The sequence below is a fragment of the Anabrus simplex genome, chromosome 1 (assembly GCF_040414725.1).
Source record: "Anabrus simplex isolate iqAnaSimp1 chromosome 1, ASM4041472v1, whole genome shotgun sequence".
NCBI classification, from domain to species: Eukaryota; Metazoa; Arthropoda; class Insecta; order Orthoptera; family Tettigoniidae; genus Anabrus; species Anabrus simplex.
Window position 1 is genome coordinate 829,222,530 of NC_090265.1, and position 17,159 is coordinate 829,239,688.

The 17,159-nt window shown below is 39.2% G+C and overlaps 1 protein-coding gene across 1 annotated transcript in view; it reads right to left on the reverse strand.

Moving 5' to 3' along the window:
• Positions 1-17,159, reverse strand: part of CSN4 (COP9 signalosome subunit 4) — a 109,127-nt gene that overhangs the window by 59,396 nt on the left and 32,572 nt on the right. The window contains exons 5-6 of the mRNA XM_067147241.2: positions 12,910-13,024; positions 4,633-4,822 (exon numbers count right to left, since the gene is read on the reverse strand). Of these exons, the coding sequence (XP_067003342.1) occupies positions 4,633-4,822; positions 12,910-13,024 (305 nt within the window). The remainder of the gene's footprint in view (positions 1-4,632; positions 4,823-12,909; positions 13,025-17,159) is intronic.

Genomic DNA, 17,159 nt, shown 5'->3' on the forward strand with positions numbered 1-17,159 from the left:
AAAGTACTGTATCCATCAAGAAATGACAGCAGGCATGGAATCATATCTTGAGAAGGGGCACACAGTTTACGTTGATAACTGGTATACTTCACCCTCCCTGTTCTTAAATTTATCAACAAAAAATAAAACATGCAGTACGAATAGAGTGTGTAAAGAGGAAAAATATACCTCAAGAGTTCAGGTCGGGGGAAATGGAGAAGGGTGACACCTTAATGGGGTATTCACACAAGATTATGGCACTACAATGGATGGACAGGAAAGCTGTTCTATCTACTTGTCATGATAGGGAGGAAATGAAAGGCACAGGAAAATGAGATTGAGAAACAAATACTATAATCTCAAAGCCAAATGTAATAATAGATTACAACAACTGCATGAATGGCATAGACAAAGAAGATCAGCAGCTGTCATCTTTCCCTGTACCGCGTAGGTATGCTAAGGGATATAAGAAAATATTCTTTTATCTGATGGATGTTCAACAGTTACGCTATCCAGAAAAAGATCACAAAAAAGCAGCAGCACTTCACAGAAATTAAGAGTCCTCCTAGAAGAACAAATAATTGAGAGCAAGGGGCAGACCACAAAAGGGCATTTCACCCCTGTTAAGACTCCAGGCAGCTCAGTGGGCACACTTTGCTAGGTTTATACCACCAAAACCTATATATATAAAAAAGACTCCATGCCGTGACTGAGTGGTATCCAAGGCCGGGAAGAAAAAATTGCAACGAGATATGAATGTGAAAAGTGTTTGGTTGCTTTGTGTTTCCTGGGGTGTTTTAGGGTGTTTCACATCTCTAAACATTTTTGAAGTGTTCTTCAGGTTGCAGTTCATCATCACATCATCACATCAAACACAGGTATGATTAAAATTTCAGTATGATGTAGATTACATGAATAAAACTAGTAGTGTAAAACTATACGTTACGTATGGGGGGAAAAAAAAAAAAAAAAAAAAAAAAAAAAAGTACATACAGGTATGCTGAGCTTGTTAAAATTGGTATGTCAATGGGTTAAGACTATGATTTCCTTCGTTGCCATAAGGCTTATCTGTGTCGGTGTGACGTAAAAAAAAAAAAAAAAAAAAAAAAAAAAAAAAGAATAGAATTTAAAAAAAAAATAAGACGATGATTATCTCAAAAGAAAAAGTGACACGAAAGTGTTGGACACATGTGCAAGACACATCAATTTTAATGGTCCCATGTGTAAAAACAACATATTTCATCAATGCTTCAAGACATGTCAATATTGTTATATTAGGTGTGTGCATTTTGAAGTTACATTTAATGTTCTTTTCCATTTATAATTTAAGGCTGAAAATGAATCAATAAAAGGGTCGAAACTAGTCCCGATATAATAAATAATATTAACATATTATATACAGTATTGAATAGGTGGACCTTCTCAACCTTGTTAACAGTCTCTCATAGTGTGTTGGCACTCCCCGAGCCTACCAAGTAGCACTAGTCATGCATTTTGGTAGGTGTGCTAGTTACCAACTGATCAGCCTAAACTGGCACACTGGGGCAGAACACTGGCTACGAAGAATAAGTTAGCTGGAAAATTTATCATTTCCAATAATAGACCAATTGTATTGGAATGATGAATTTATTCAGGAAAAATTTCAGATTCCATATGGGCATCAGAATGTACTCCACCTCCATGATGATAGATGATACCTCTGTATACATCAAATACATCAACCAACTGCAGTATCTCCAATACAACAGTTTTCATCCACATCACATGAAATTATCTCTACACCCTTCATCTTTACTACCTGGGGCAAACAGATGTCTTAAACACCTAAAGTCTTTACTTCACCAGTACTATCATCAACAAATCTCACCCCATATAAAGTCATCATGACTGCACTTCATCCAACATCACCTACCGCTTCTCTGTCCAGAATTTTACAATGGCTTAACTACCAATATTCTAACTCTAACCAAACAAATATGCAGCCACCGCAATACCTACAAAACCCATAACATGGATCTTCCTGTCCCTATTGACATCTGGCACCATCAAATAACATTTGATGATTATTTCACAGCTGAAGTCCTTATAAACATTTAACGAACTTCCCAACCTCTTGTCCTTAGATATTCCAAAGTTGGACATCAACTGCTCAAGGGAAGCACCCGGCTGTACCAGTAGATAATTGCTCCTTTTTTAATTCTCTTGTCTCGCCTACTTCCCCCTCCCTTTACCACACAACAGCATCTACTTGTCAACAATGATGACATACTTATTCTATTCTCCACTGACAAAGGCTGCAGTTGAAAATATTGGATCCTTGTCTTTATTTCATGTATATTCTATTCATGTGTGCTTTCACAGTTAGGTCACTGTTCTCGATCTGTTTCCTATACATATACATTTCACTCTTGTTAGTTTTCTTATGAGGGCAGATCAAATATAAACAGGAATTATTTTTTATAATTTATTGCATTAACCAAAAAATACACATCTAAAGATCACTTTTCTACATAGAGTCCTGCCTTCGATACACATTTTCTCCATCGAATTGGTAAGTTTTGAATGCTGTTCTGATAGAAAGAAGAGGGACGAGTGTGGAGCCAGTTGCGCACAAACTCTTCTACACTTGTATCATCATCGAACATCTGTCCTCCTAGGTCTTATTTGAGTGGTCCAAACAAATGGTAGTCGCAGGGCGATAAATATGGACTGTACGAAGGGTATTCCAGAGGTGTCCAGTGAATTTTCACCAGTTTTTTCCGCGTTAAAGCAGCAGTACGCGGCCTTGCATTGTCATGGAGATGAATGACGTTTCGGATCGGTTGCCGGCGTAGTTTGTTGCAATACGCAGCTTTTGCTTCATCCAAAAGGCGACAGTAATAGGTTGCATTAATTGTCCTTTCTTGCAGACGGGTGTGTTTTGGCCTTGACTGGACCAGCTTTGCCTCTTCGCCGCCACTCCATGCTTGTTTGCTTTGACTCTGGGGTGTAATGATGCACCCAAGTTTCATCACAAATCACAATACGACACAAGAAATCCTCTCCTTCCTCCTTGTACCGATGCAGGAGTCTCCGACAAACTTCCTGGCGTAAAGTCTTTTGTTCCTGGTTGAGGAGACGAAAAACCCACCTGGCAGACAATTTCCTGAAATGGAGTTCATCTCGGATGATGGTTTGAACACTTCCGTAACTTATTCGTATGGCTAAAGCAATTTGCGGAATTTTTATTTACCGATCTTCGCCAATAATTTCACAAATTGCAACCATGTTGTTGCTTGTCCGCGGTCTCCTTTCATGAGTTTAATTTTCCACAGCTTCCCTTCCTGCCACAAACTTTTTAGTCCACTCATATACTCGAGTCTCCGAAGGTGTTTCTTCTCAAAATTTCAGGTTTGGTGCCCTCTTTTGTGAGAAATTTGATAATAATGTGTTGCACAACAGACGTGTGCACCTCTTGCTCCTCATGGCATACTGAAGCAGCCCAGCTCTCCACCGTCATTCGCACATGAAAACCCCTTCTCCAGACATCCCCACCAACATCCTGGCATAGCCCCGCCTCAGAATTATTACTAACAACAGCGGTACATTCAAATTCCTGTTTATATTTGATCCGCCTTCGTACATGAGCAGTTTTAGGAAAAGTATTTTTTCGAAGCCCTCAATATTATCTCAAATCTTGATGAATACACCACATGTGGGTGAAGGGACACGAGTGCCCAAGTAAGTATCAGCGTTATGCCAATGCAAACCTAAGTTTCTAGAGTGGCCACCTAAGGTCAACGGAGATACGTGATACGATGATGCTGCTTGAGGGTTTGACAGGTAACTGCCAAAGGCTAACCGAGTTAACTAATAACAATAATGTTATAGGCTTTTGGAGAGACCGAGGTACCAGAATTTTGTCCCGCAGAAGTTCTTTTACGTGCCAGTAAATCTACCGACACGAGGCTGTCGTATTTAAGCACCTTCAAATACCACCAGACTGAGCCAGGATCGAACCTGCCAAAGCAGAGTTAGAAAATCTTCAGTTATGTTCAGCCAAGCAAGTCTACAGCTGAAGAATAAATTAATGTATTTATTTACATACTTATCGTATGCCGGGAGTGCCCGAGGACATGTTTGACTCACCTGGTGCAGCCTTTGTAAGGCAGACCCTCGAACGAGGGTGGGTGGCATCTGCCGTGTATGGGAACTGTGCATTTTTGTAGTGGAGGCTAGTGTTGTGTGTGGTGTGTAAGTTGCAGGAATGTTGGGCACAGTACAAACACCCAGTCCTGAAGCCAGGGCAAATAACCATTTAAAGTTATAATCTCTGGCCCGACCGGGAATTGAACCCGGGGCTGTCTGAACCGAAGGAGACTATGCTAACCATTCAGCCATGGAACCGGACAGCTGAAAAATTATAAGTGCTTTCAAACATGAAATGAGCCTCAGATTAAACTGTAGGAAACTGAACAAACTGAGATTTACAGATAATATTTTACTTCATGAAGATAGTCCAGAGGAAATGGAAAAAATGCTGAAAGAATTGAAAGAAGTGAGTGAAGCTTGCACATTAATTTCAAGGGAACTACAGTCAGGATAGCCACTCTCAGTGATGGGACTTGGCTTCCTAGTCACAAAAAGTTTTTCATTAAGGACACTTGAACATACCTGCAGATGCAAGAACAGTGCATATAAGAGCATTCCTCAAAGCAGTCATTCTTTCATCTTCATGAATGATTCCTCTATATGACAATTCATTGTAGCGTTGGGCAGCCTCAATAAATTTACGCCGGTAATCCAAAACACGGGCATAGCACACTTTGTAGTAAATTTGCAGCTGCTCATTCTTCGATTCTGCCTGAAATATGGAATTTTAATAGGCAGTTAAAAGAAGGTTTCTGATAAAAATGTTCTACTGTCATCTAATAAGAAATAATATGAATTCAACATTTAAGGAACAAGGAAATATATTCTAACACTCTGTCTGGGAGAGGGAAAATCCTCGAGGGTTAGTTGCCCTTAGTCAGAGGTTACTATGAAGTACAGGCCAATATAGTTTAAAGATAAAACAATCACAATCATAAATGAGAAATCCAAAGGCAGCTACCTAGTGAAGGAAGTGTGATGGTGTACAATCAGCAAAGTTTATTAACAAACTTAGTCTGTGTCAAATACGAAGTGTTTTGGCATCAAGAGGCTACTGAGAATTTTCCAACCTAGCGTCTGCTATGTTGCCACATTATTTCACTTACTCAAAGTGTTGCATTCTACAGAACATTTCAATGCATTAAATATCTCTTATGCCAGACCAAAATACTTTCACATCATAACAACGAGCGCAACAGAAACAGCATCCCATTTGACAGACACTTTCTTGTACTGTGGACAACTTATTCTTAAAGCATTTGAAAATTTATTATTTTTTTTGCTAGGGGCTTTACGTCGCACCGACACAGATAGGTCTTATGGCAACGATTGAAAAATACTGCTTCATAGATTTGGAGCAGTCCTGTGACCACCCAACAATAGTCCTAAAACATTATAATACTTAATTTTGAGGATATTAGGTCGTGTAATGCTTACAATATGCTGATGCATTTCGAACCTGTGATCAGAATTGTCTTCAGAGCAATAAAAAAGGTTTTATTAGCAACTGTCACTCCATAGTAACCAGACTCAAGGTAGAGAGACAGTTAGAAATTTAGTTCACTCCAGGGCCTCCAGAGTCAAGGAGAAAGATGTTGATGAGTTAACTATGGAGGGTTAATTAATTTCGTGTGGCTATTTCTAGTCAGGTGCAGTCCTTGTAAGGCAGACCCTCTGATGAGGGTGGGAGTCATCTGCCATGTGTAGGTAACTGCGTGTTATTGTGGTGGAGGATAGTGTTATGTGTAGTGTGCGAGTTGCAGGGATGTTGGGGACAGCACAAACACCCAGCCCCCAAGCCAATGGAATTAACCAATGAAGGTTAATATCCCCGACCTGGCCAGGAATAGAACCCGGGACCCTCTGAACTGAAGACCAGTACGCTGACCATTCAGCCAACGAGTCGGACACTATGGAGGGTAGCCATGATGTACTCAGAATATAGCCATCACCTTTGTTAAAAATATTGAGATGTTTAGCAATTTCTATTGCTTCACGAATGATTCTAGTTATAAATGACAGAAGGTGCATCAAAAACGATTTGATGGTCATCATTTATGTCATGTTTTGCCACAGCTATTTGATGTGGGAAACTACAGTTAACGATAACCAGATTCCTGGAATTCGTTCTGATTGTAACTGGAAACCTCTCATTAATGTGATAGGTGTTCATTACATTTCTTGCCCAGTTACGTCTATCTAATGAGCAGTCCTACTCCATTACTGCCTCCACTTGTACTACCACTATAGATCATTCTGAAGTAATCACAATTTCCTGGCCATCTTATTTCACATAGACACAGTTCTCTTTCATTCATGACAATTTTATCATCTTCCATTTTTCTTGCTTCCAGCAGCCTTCTCACATTCCACGCTCCAATTTTCACTGACTTGATATCTAAGAACGATTTTATTATATTTCCAAATAAAGGTATCGATGAGGTAGTTAAGCAGTTCTTTGATTCTTAGTTTGTCATATCGATACGGACATGAAACGAGTAGTTTGCAATACTGACTTGATATTCCGAGGATTTCACTTAATGACAACCTGGGAAGTATTGTCCCTTCCTCTGCCAGATCTTGGGTTCTATGCCTGAAGTACAGGGAGTTTAGCGCTTGCAAATTATTTCAAGTTCATGTGTACAACAAAGAACAGAGCAATTTAAACATACAGAGAATATTACAGTAAAACCTTGTTAATTCGAAGTCATTGGAACGCAAAAACCAAATTACGCGATTTCAAATTAACCGCCAACTTTTAATTCAGAAATGCTAAGCCTTGCCGCATCAAAAAATATTCTAAGACCCGTACTGCGTGCAATGAACCTTGATTCACAGTATAAACCTTCGAAATGCCATGGGAAAAAAAAAAAAAAAAAAAAAAAAAAAATTCCAAAATGTATCCAACAAGGTGCATTTACAGTATTCAAATTCACAATACAGTATTCACTTGGATAATTTACTAACAAACTTAACCTCACGCAACAAAAGAAGGGAAAAAAAAGAAGCATGATTCAAAGACGAGGAGAAATCTATGCTGGCTCCCCTGAGCAAGTCCTTTATTCAATGGATTACTGAACTGAATGCATTTTAGATGTCCTGTACTTGCACGGAAAGTACCCGATGCCCTTTAAACATCGTGGTTTTATCAAACTTTCCTATGACGAGGGGAGAAAGTCTCTCGCTTCCGTTTGCATTAGAACACAGTACAGTGACTCTATCCTTGTTCAATTTCCCGCCATGGTACTTCTCTCGTAATTCAGAAATGCGAACCCTTGCTGCATCACAAAGTATTCTAAGACGCATTAATGCACATAATCACCTTGATTCACAATTTAAACCTTTCAACTGCCTTGGAAAATACTATTCCCGAGATGTATCCAACAAGGTGCATTTACATTATTTAAATAACACACTTGGATAAATCATGGTCAAACATAACCTCATGCATCGAAAGGAAAAACGCACGATTCAAAGACGAGGACAAATTATGCTGGCTCCCTTGTGCAAGTCCCTTATTCATTGGATTACTGTACTGAATGCATTTTAGATGTCCTGCTTGCACGGAAAGTGCCCGACACCCATAAAACATCGTGGCTTATCGAACTTCCCTATGACGAGGGGAAGAACCCCCTTGTACGATTTCCCGGCTGTCACTTCCCTTCTATAAAACCGTAAGATCGTTTGGGCTCAGCATTAAAAAAATGCAGTTTCATCGGCATTGACAATATTATTTGGTGCGTATGAATTGATTATATGAGCCACGCTATTTTTGCCAACTGTCGGCATCGCCGGTGATCGCGGATTCTGCTTCTCTGCACACTGCCTGCTACGTGATATTATGGTGTTCCTTAAAATGATGAATACAAAAGAATTACGATTTTCCTCAAACTCAGCAAATATGAAGTACACACTAGACACACCGAAGTGAGTGAAAGTACTGAAATCTACCCCAGCACGTTCCGGAATACGCGTTCTATCATGATGTGGATAAATTTCAAATTTAAATTACTCTGAAAAAAAAAAAAACTATTTAAAAAAATGTAAAGGCAGTTTTGAATTATAAGTCTGAAATTTGGTAATGGGACTGACATTGTTCTTCGAATTATGATTTATCCATATTTCGAATTAAACAATTTAAATAACATGCAAAACCGTACCTTATGTTTCTGGGAACGAGAGCTTTTTCGAATTAGGCAGGATTTTGAATTAACCAATTTCAAATTGTCGAAGTTCTACTGTAGTGCTTTACATCCAATTTTTCAAAACGGGGAGTATTATTGTGAGCAAGATTTTTTACTAGTGAAGTGCTCTTAGACTGTGAAGCATGTTTTCCATGTGCTTTCTACAATTCCAGTGTAACGGCCAAGGAAATTAAATTCTTGTGTGTGATACCATTCATAACAGAATGTGCGCGATGCTGTGTTATACCTACACGAGAGGACGCATTATCAACACCAGATCCAGGGTGATAGCCGGCCGAACGATAAGTCTGATTCTTTCTTTATTATTCATAGTTTAATTTCTCTTTCAGAATGTAGTTTGTGATTCTTTGATATTTTCCTTACAGTATACACAGAACACAATGAAATTTAGAAACGTGAAGCAGACACTAGGATCCACTAGAATACAGCAATTGTGAGATGTTGATATTTTACATTAATAAGGGTTAATAAGGCATAGAAGCTCCATAACTGATATCAGAGCTTACAGAGGAGCTGAGATAGGATCTGTTAAAAATAAATTGAAATCTCTTGTCAGACTGAGGAAAGATGCAAAGGTGACATTGAGAAACTGAAGCAAGAGGATGAAAGATTAAAGTATAATGTAGAAATTGCAAACAGATTTGATATTCTGGGAGATGATCCTACAGAAGACATTGACGAAACAAATGACAAAGTTTGTGAACGAAATTGGAATAACGCAAAATAAATCATGACAACAGTAGCAATGAAAGTGATACCAAAAGGTGTTAGTATGAAAAAAAAAAAAAAAGGTTCAATGAGGCATGTCAAGATACAGTTAATGAAGTGGCAATATGGCGTAATAAGTGGCTGCAATCTCATAAGAATGTAGATGTTGAGGAACTATACAGAGAAAAAACAGAAAGAATGTAGTCAATTAATTTGTAGAAAGAAATAAGTCTACCTAAGACAACAAATAGAATCATCCCAGATGACTACAGAAACAGGAACATCCGCAAGATGTATGGAATTGTCAACACAATTAAACACAATTAAAACAGGATTTCAAGCAAGATTGAGTATTATGAGAGATAAGTCTGGAAATTTAATTGCTGATCAGGACAAATTATTAAATTACTGTAAGCATTACTTCGATTCCTTGCTGAATTGTGATGATCCAGAAACCTGTTATTGGTAAACCATCTAGTTCCCCATCAGAAGAACAAATACTAGAGCCATCATATTAAGAAGTATTACAAAGTATTATACGTTTAGAAAACAATAAAGCTTCAGGTAGTCACAACATTCCTGCTGAGCTTATTAAATACGGTGGAGAAAGATTACATAAATACATAGAGAGATCATTCTAAGGATATGGCATGATGAAGTTATTCCAAAAGAATGGCAGGAATCACTTATTGTCCCAATTCATAAAAGAGTGGATAAGGAAGAACTTAAGAATTATCGTGGCATATCTCTTGTAAACATGACCTACAAAATTTGTCTTTTATTCTTTTACAGCGTTTAAAACCATTAGCTGAAAATGTTATTGGGGACTATCAGAATGGTTTTCATAGCAATCTCTTTATAGATTTCTTCAAGGCATATGATTCAATCCATAGAGAAGGGCTGGGGAACATCATGATGGAGTTTGGCTTTCCCATAAAATTAATTAACATGTGCAAGCTGTGTATAGATGGTAATATTAGCTGTGTTTTGCTCAAGGACAGAAAATCAAGTTCCTTCCAGAATAAAACTGGTCTGAGACAAGGGAATGCACTATCTCCTCTTCTATTCAACATTGCAATGGAGAAGATTATCAAGAAATTAGCTCTTGTACCTGCTGGCATCATACTGGGGAGACAACATAAAGTCCTTGCATATGCGGATGATATTGTTCTTATTGACTGCAATGAATTAGAAATTAGGCAGTTATTTGTGGAACTAGAGGAAATGGCAGCAAAAATTGGCTTACGGGTAGTTGATAAAAAGACACATTACATGGTTGTACAGAGACCGAATCAAGAGGAGGTTGACAGATTGCCTTTGAAGATTGGGAAATACAGTATATATTTAAAAGAGTAGAGGAGTTTAAATTCCATGCTGTATTAATCAATGAGCAAAACAGAAGGCCACAGGAACACCAAGCTAGAATTAAGAATGCAAATAAGGCATGTTATTCTATGAGCCCTATATTAGGTTCCAAGTTTTTTGCTAATTGTTTACGTCGCACCGACACAGATAGGTCTTATGGTGACGATGGGGATTGGAAAGGCCTAGCAGTGGGAAGGAAGCGGCTGTGGCCTTAATTAAGGTACAACCCCAGCATTTGCCTGATGTGAAAATGGGAAACCACGGAAAACCATCCTCAGGGTTGCCGACAGTGGGGTTCAAACCCACTATCTCCCAAATACTGGATACTGACCGCAATTAAGCGACTGCAGCTATCGAGCTCGGTGGTTCCAAGCTTTTAACAAGGAATGCAAAAATGATTATCTACACTACAATCATTCGACCAGTACTTCTGTATGGTTCCGAGACAGAGAGAATAACCAAGAAAGAGCAGCAGCAGTTGCAAGTCTCTGACAATAAAGTTTATAGAAAAATATTTGGCCCATGGTTCGATCCTATCTCTCAAAGCTGGCAGAAAAGATCTAATTATGAGATTTACATCCTCTCTCAACAACACACTATAATGGGTGTGATAGAATCCAACAGACTGTGCTGGGCTGGACTTGTACTGAGGATGCAGGATAATAGAGCACCAGTAGATCTATACAAGGAATCTCTTAATTGGAAAAGACCTTCAGGAAGACCCCGAAGCACCCGGAGGAAGGAGATCAACAAGGTATGCCGGACCCTCCAAACTGATAACTGGGAAGAGAAGGCTCAAGATGAAAAGGATGGAAGAGGATTGTGAGATTGGCACGGGAACTTCAACGTCCCTCAGAAGCCTACGGAGCGAGCGAGTAATAAGGGAAGATTAGTCCATCAAAGTACACTGGGTAGAAATTGCTATTCAGGAAGACAAGTCTTTAAGTTCAAGGGTTAAAGCTGGTGAAAATATGAACCTTGATTTTTGAGTATTTTCCTGCTAAAAAGTTGACAATTATATTATCTGTAATGACATGTGAACAGGATGTTATGTTGAAGTTAAGGGATCCTTTAAAAGTAACTAAGGGAGTATAGTGACATCAGATCATGGTGATAATATGTAAAGGATGTACTATAATTTATATTGGAAAGATGCTGGTACGAGGAGGGAATAATGTCTTCGAGATTATTAATTACAGTTCATGGAGGATAGTTGAGTAGAGTGATGTAAGTTCTTCAAGGGACAGTTTTCAGTGATACATCATCATCATCATCATCATCATCATCATCATCATCATCATTTTACAGTTCCAGTTTCCCGGGTACTGTTGGAGAGCCTCTTCTATTCTGTCTTATTGAGATTCTGTTGTTAATGACGTCCTGCAGTTTCCTTCCCCGATCTGCAATGTCCATCTAGTGGGTTCTTAGTCTACCCACCATCCGTTTCCCTGCCACATGTGGCTCCATGTTAACATATGCTGTCCTTGTTGGTTCCATCCTCATTATATGCCCAAACCACCTCAGTCTGGACATGCTCATCCGATCCAACAATGATGTACCAACCCCAGCTTCCTTCCTAACCACATCATTCCTCAATTTGTCCAGTTTGGGTTTTTTTGAATTGTGGACCTAAGGAACTTCATCTCGGTTGCCTGCAACCTTGATGAGACTTTCTTAGTGAGGGTGCAGGTTTCAATACTATAGGTATGAAGTACTGATTGAACATCACCAGCTTTGATTTTGTTGGTACTTTGGGATCCCAGAGGAGTGTTTGTACTTGCTGGTAAAGGTGTTACATGGTCAGAAATGATACAGAGTCTTAAGAAATGGAATACTAAGGATGTAGACCACAGATAATATTATGAATAATTAAGAGTCTTTGTACATAAATAATAATGTTATCAGACTGCTATATTGAATGATGAATAGAATATTGAGGAATATTATGTTGAATCTTCGAAGGATACCATGTATAATGATTCATGTTAGATGAGGAAATCCACAAGATAATTATTGTTCTGAAAGGGCATGTCCAATTTATACTGTTGTGTGGATTTTGCATTCTGTATCATCCAGAGCTGTTGTGTTCGAGAACCAGCACATCTTCTGGACTGCAATATGCATTTCTATCCTGAGTGAATCACCAGCCCCTTGCAATTTAATTTTATGCATCCTGTTGCTTTACTACAATATACTGAACTAGATCAGTCCCTCTCCATAAGCCGTGGTAATATAATGAGCAGGAATCATGAATGACACTATTAATTCATTGTGAGTACCCTGAATGAACCCATAAAACAAGCACTGATATACAGAATATGTGCATACACAGACCAGGAATTGTATAGGCTGGAAAATGCACACATGTCAAGCAATAGCTTACTTGGCAGGGGTGCAGTAGGAGATGTGATAGTGGGCATTTTTGATAAGCAAAGTTGCTATAACATGCCCATATTGTTCAGATATACAAGCAAACAGAGGCAGTAAATATTTAGATTTTCATTGTTACAATGAACTGTACCTGCAGTAATGATGCTCTATTAATGAATGCTTCAGCCTGGACTGGATCATCATTCTCAAGATAAAGTCTTGCAATTTTCAGGTAAGTCTCGAGTTTGTAATCAACCGAGTATTGTCTGGAACATTAGAAAGTCATATTTTAAAATACAGCAATACCACACTTCAAATTGGTAAATTTATGAATTAACTCTGCAGAGGTTGCATTCATTTCTTGGACATAAGAGATCATGCTTAGTCTTTTAGAAGAGATTTTTTCAAATGAAAAATATACTGAACAGATTTTTTTACATACATACATTATCATTATAGACTGTTATGCCTTTCGGGGTTCAGTCTGCAAGCCTCTGTGAATTTACTAAACGTCGCCACAATCCTCGATTTGCAACTAGTGTTGTGGCCTCATTTAGTTCTATACCTCTTTATCTTTAAATCGTCAGAAACCGAGTCTAACCATCGTCGTCTTGGTCTCCCTCTACTTTTCTTACCCTCCATAGCAGAGTCTATTATTCTCCTAGGTAACCTATCCTCCTCCATTCGCCTCACATGACCCCACCACCGAAGCCGGTTTATGCGTACAGCTTCATCCATCGAGTTCATTCCAAAATTAGCCTTTATCTCCTCATTCTGAGTACCCTCTTGCCATTGTTCCCACCTGTTTGTAGCAGCAATCATTCTTGCTACTTTCATGTCTGTTACTTTTAACTTGTCTGTCTGTTAGGTCATCAGCCCAGAGGCTGGTTGGATCCTCAAATAGCACCACCAAAGGTTATGCGGTTATAAGGAAACCCCAAAAACCAATGGCAGCACCAAAATGACGCGTACTAGGCAAGATGAGGAGTGAGGTAGTTTGCCATTGCTTTCCCCACTGGGTCAGAAAGTACTATTGCAGCACGACTGACCCTATGAGCAGCACCTTTCATAACACTCAGATGCACTAGTCGTGCTCTGAATGCCATTACTCAGCACTACCCATACCCCAGCAACTTCCATATTGTCGCAGCCATGGATGTTGACTGGGACTTCGGTGGAAGCTACACTTTACTTTCTAACTTATGAATAAGATATCCCGAGCCCACCCAGCTTTCGCTCCCGTAAAGCAAAGTTGGTCTAAAAACAGACCGATGTAAAGATAGTTTCGTCTGGAAGCTGACTTCCTTCTTACAAAATACTGCTGATCGCAACTGCGAGCTCACTGCATTAGCTTTACTACAACTTGGTTCAATCTAACTTACTATATTACCATCCTGGGAGAACACACAACCTAAATACTTGAAATTATCGACCTGTTCTAGCTTTGTATCACCAATCTAACATTCAATTCTGTTGAATTTCTTACCTACTGACATCAATATAATCTTCGAGAGGCTAATTTTCATACCATACTCATTGCACTTATTTTCAAGTTCCAAGATATTAGACTGCAGGCTTTCGGCACAATCTGCCATTAAGACCAAGTCGTCAGCATAGGCCAAACTCCTTACTACATTTTCACCTAACTGAATCCCTCCCTGCCATTTTATATCTTTCAGCAGATGATCCATTTAAACTACGAACAGCAAAGGTGAAAGATTACAGCCTTGTCTAACCCCTGTAAGTACCCTGAACCAAGAACTCATTCTACCATCAATTCTCACTGAAGCCCAATTGTCAATATAAATGCCTCTGATTGATTTTAATAATCTACCTTTAATTCCATAGTCCCCCAGTATAATGAACATCCTTTCCCTCGGTGTCCTGTCATAGGCTTTCTCTAGATCTATGAAACAAACACAACTGCCTATTCCTCTCGTAGCATTTTTCAATTACCTGGCGCATACTGAAAATCTGATCCTGACAGCCTCTCTGTGGTCTGAAACCACACTGGTTTTCATCCAACTTCCTCTCAACGGTTGATCGCACCCTCCCTTCCAAGATGCCAGTGAATACTGCCTGGTATACTAATCAATGAGATACCTCGATAGTTGTTGCAATCCTTCCTGTTCCCTTGCTTATAGATAGGAGCAATTACTGCTTTTGTCCAATCTGAAGGTACCTTACGAACAACTCCACACTAATTTTACTACTCTATGAAGCCATTTCATCCCTGCATTCCCACTATACTTCACGATTTCAGGTCTAATTTCATCTATTCCTGCTGCCTTATGACAATGGAGTTTATTTACCATCCCTTCCACTTCCTCAAGCACAATTTCACCAACATAATTTTCCTCCTCCCCATGAGCTTGGCTGTTTGTAACACCACCAGGATGATTTCCTTTTACACTGAGATGATGTTCAAAATATCACCTCTCCAGTGATTCCCTGGGATCTATTCTGAATTCACCTGAATTACTCAAAACACTGTTCATTTCCTTTTTCCCTCCCTTCCTAAGATTCTTTATTACTGTCCAGAAAGGTTTCCCTGCTGCCTGACCTAGCCTTTCCAGGTTATTACCAAAATTTTCCCATGACTTCTTTTTGGATTCAACAACTATTTGTTTCGTTGTTTCTTTCATCTACGTACAAATCCCTGTCTGCCTTAGCCCTTGTTTGGAGCCATTTCTGATAAGCCTTCTTTTTATGTTTACAAGCTGCTCTCACTTCATCATTCCACCAAGATGTTCGTCTTTTCCCATCTTTACACACAGTTGTTCCTAGGCATTCCCTTGCTGTTTCTATTACAGCATCTCTGTATGCCACCCATTCACATTCTATATCCTGAACCTGCTTACTGTTTACTGTTCAAAACTTCTCACTAATCATATCCATGTACTTCTGTCTAATTTCCTCGTCCTGGGGATTTTCTACCCTTATTCGTTTGCAGACAGATTTCACTTTCTCTACCCTAGGCCTAGAGATACTTAGTTCACTACAGATGAGATCGTGGTCTGTATCATCGAAAAATCCGCAAAAAACTCGTACATTCCTAACAGATTTCCTGAATTCGAAGTTGGTTAAGATATAGTCTATTATGTATCTGGTACCTCTAGCCTCCCATGTGTAACGGTGAATAGCCTTATGCTTGAAGAAAGTATTCATAACTGCTAAACCCATACTAGCACAGAAGTCCAGCAAACGCTTCCCATTCCCATTAGCCTCCATATCTTCCCCACATTTACCAATCACCCTTGCGTATCCTTCAGTTCTATTTCCAACTCTCGCATTGAAATCGCCCATTAGCACTATTCTATCCTTGCTGTTGACCCTGACCACGATGTCACTCAATGCTTCATAAAACTTGTCAAGTTCATCCTCATCTGCAACCTCGCATGGTGAATACACTGAGACAATTCTAGTCCTAATTCCTCCAACTGACAAATATACCCACATCATTCGCTCATTTATGTGCCTAACAGAAACTATGTTGCGTGCAATGGTATTCCTGATAAAGAGCCCTACCTGGCATTGCCTCTATTTACTTGTGCCAGGTTCCTTGCTTTCATCCTTCTTATATGAGCTCCCAGGATCAACTCTTCTCCTCTTCCAACCCCAGTGGTATTAGGTTTGTGAGGTTTAGGAAGTCTTTTTAACACCCTTCACGGCCCTTCCATATCATTTACCACTAACTTCATTCTTCGAAGGACTGGACCTCTTCCATTTTTCCTCCTCTGATTAGCGCTAAGAGAAGAAGCTTGCCCAAATGTTCTTTTTAAAACAAGAATCACCAACAGTACCACACATGCACAATGCTAGTATCTTGGCAATTTGTATAGCCATGTCCTTATGACACAACATCAACCATCTAGAACTAACTCCTTGCCATAATCTTCAGAGAGCTGTTAAGTCGAACTGTACACAGCCAACAGTGCACAAGCAAACGGGATCCGACCAATTTCTCAAAATGAAAACAGTCCTAGCTTTGATTCCTAATCATATAATGCCAATCATATCACATGCAGTATGCATTTGTTTCTTTCTTTTTGAACTCCAGGAGAGGCTCAACATACCTGAATTTTAAAATTTGTGTGCAAGAGTAAATTATAATATGTATGCCACTGAAAAACCATACAATTCTTCACAAACAAATGCAACGTAAGTAAGTATAAAAAATCTAGCTATTCTTGCAGGTATAATCACTTGGTGCATGTTCCCTTGGTGTAGGCACGCATTAGTTTAATCTTTCAAGTGCTCACAAAACCTGTCCATTACAGTCATGCTGTTGAAGTTTATTAATACTCTTGGTGAATTTTTTTAATGCATGCTTTAACCAACTGATACAACAGTTGTGCCCATCCAGTCCTTTTCTTGGGCTATGACAATTATGCCAGGCAC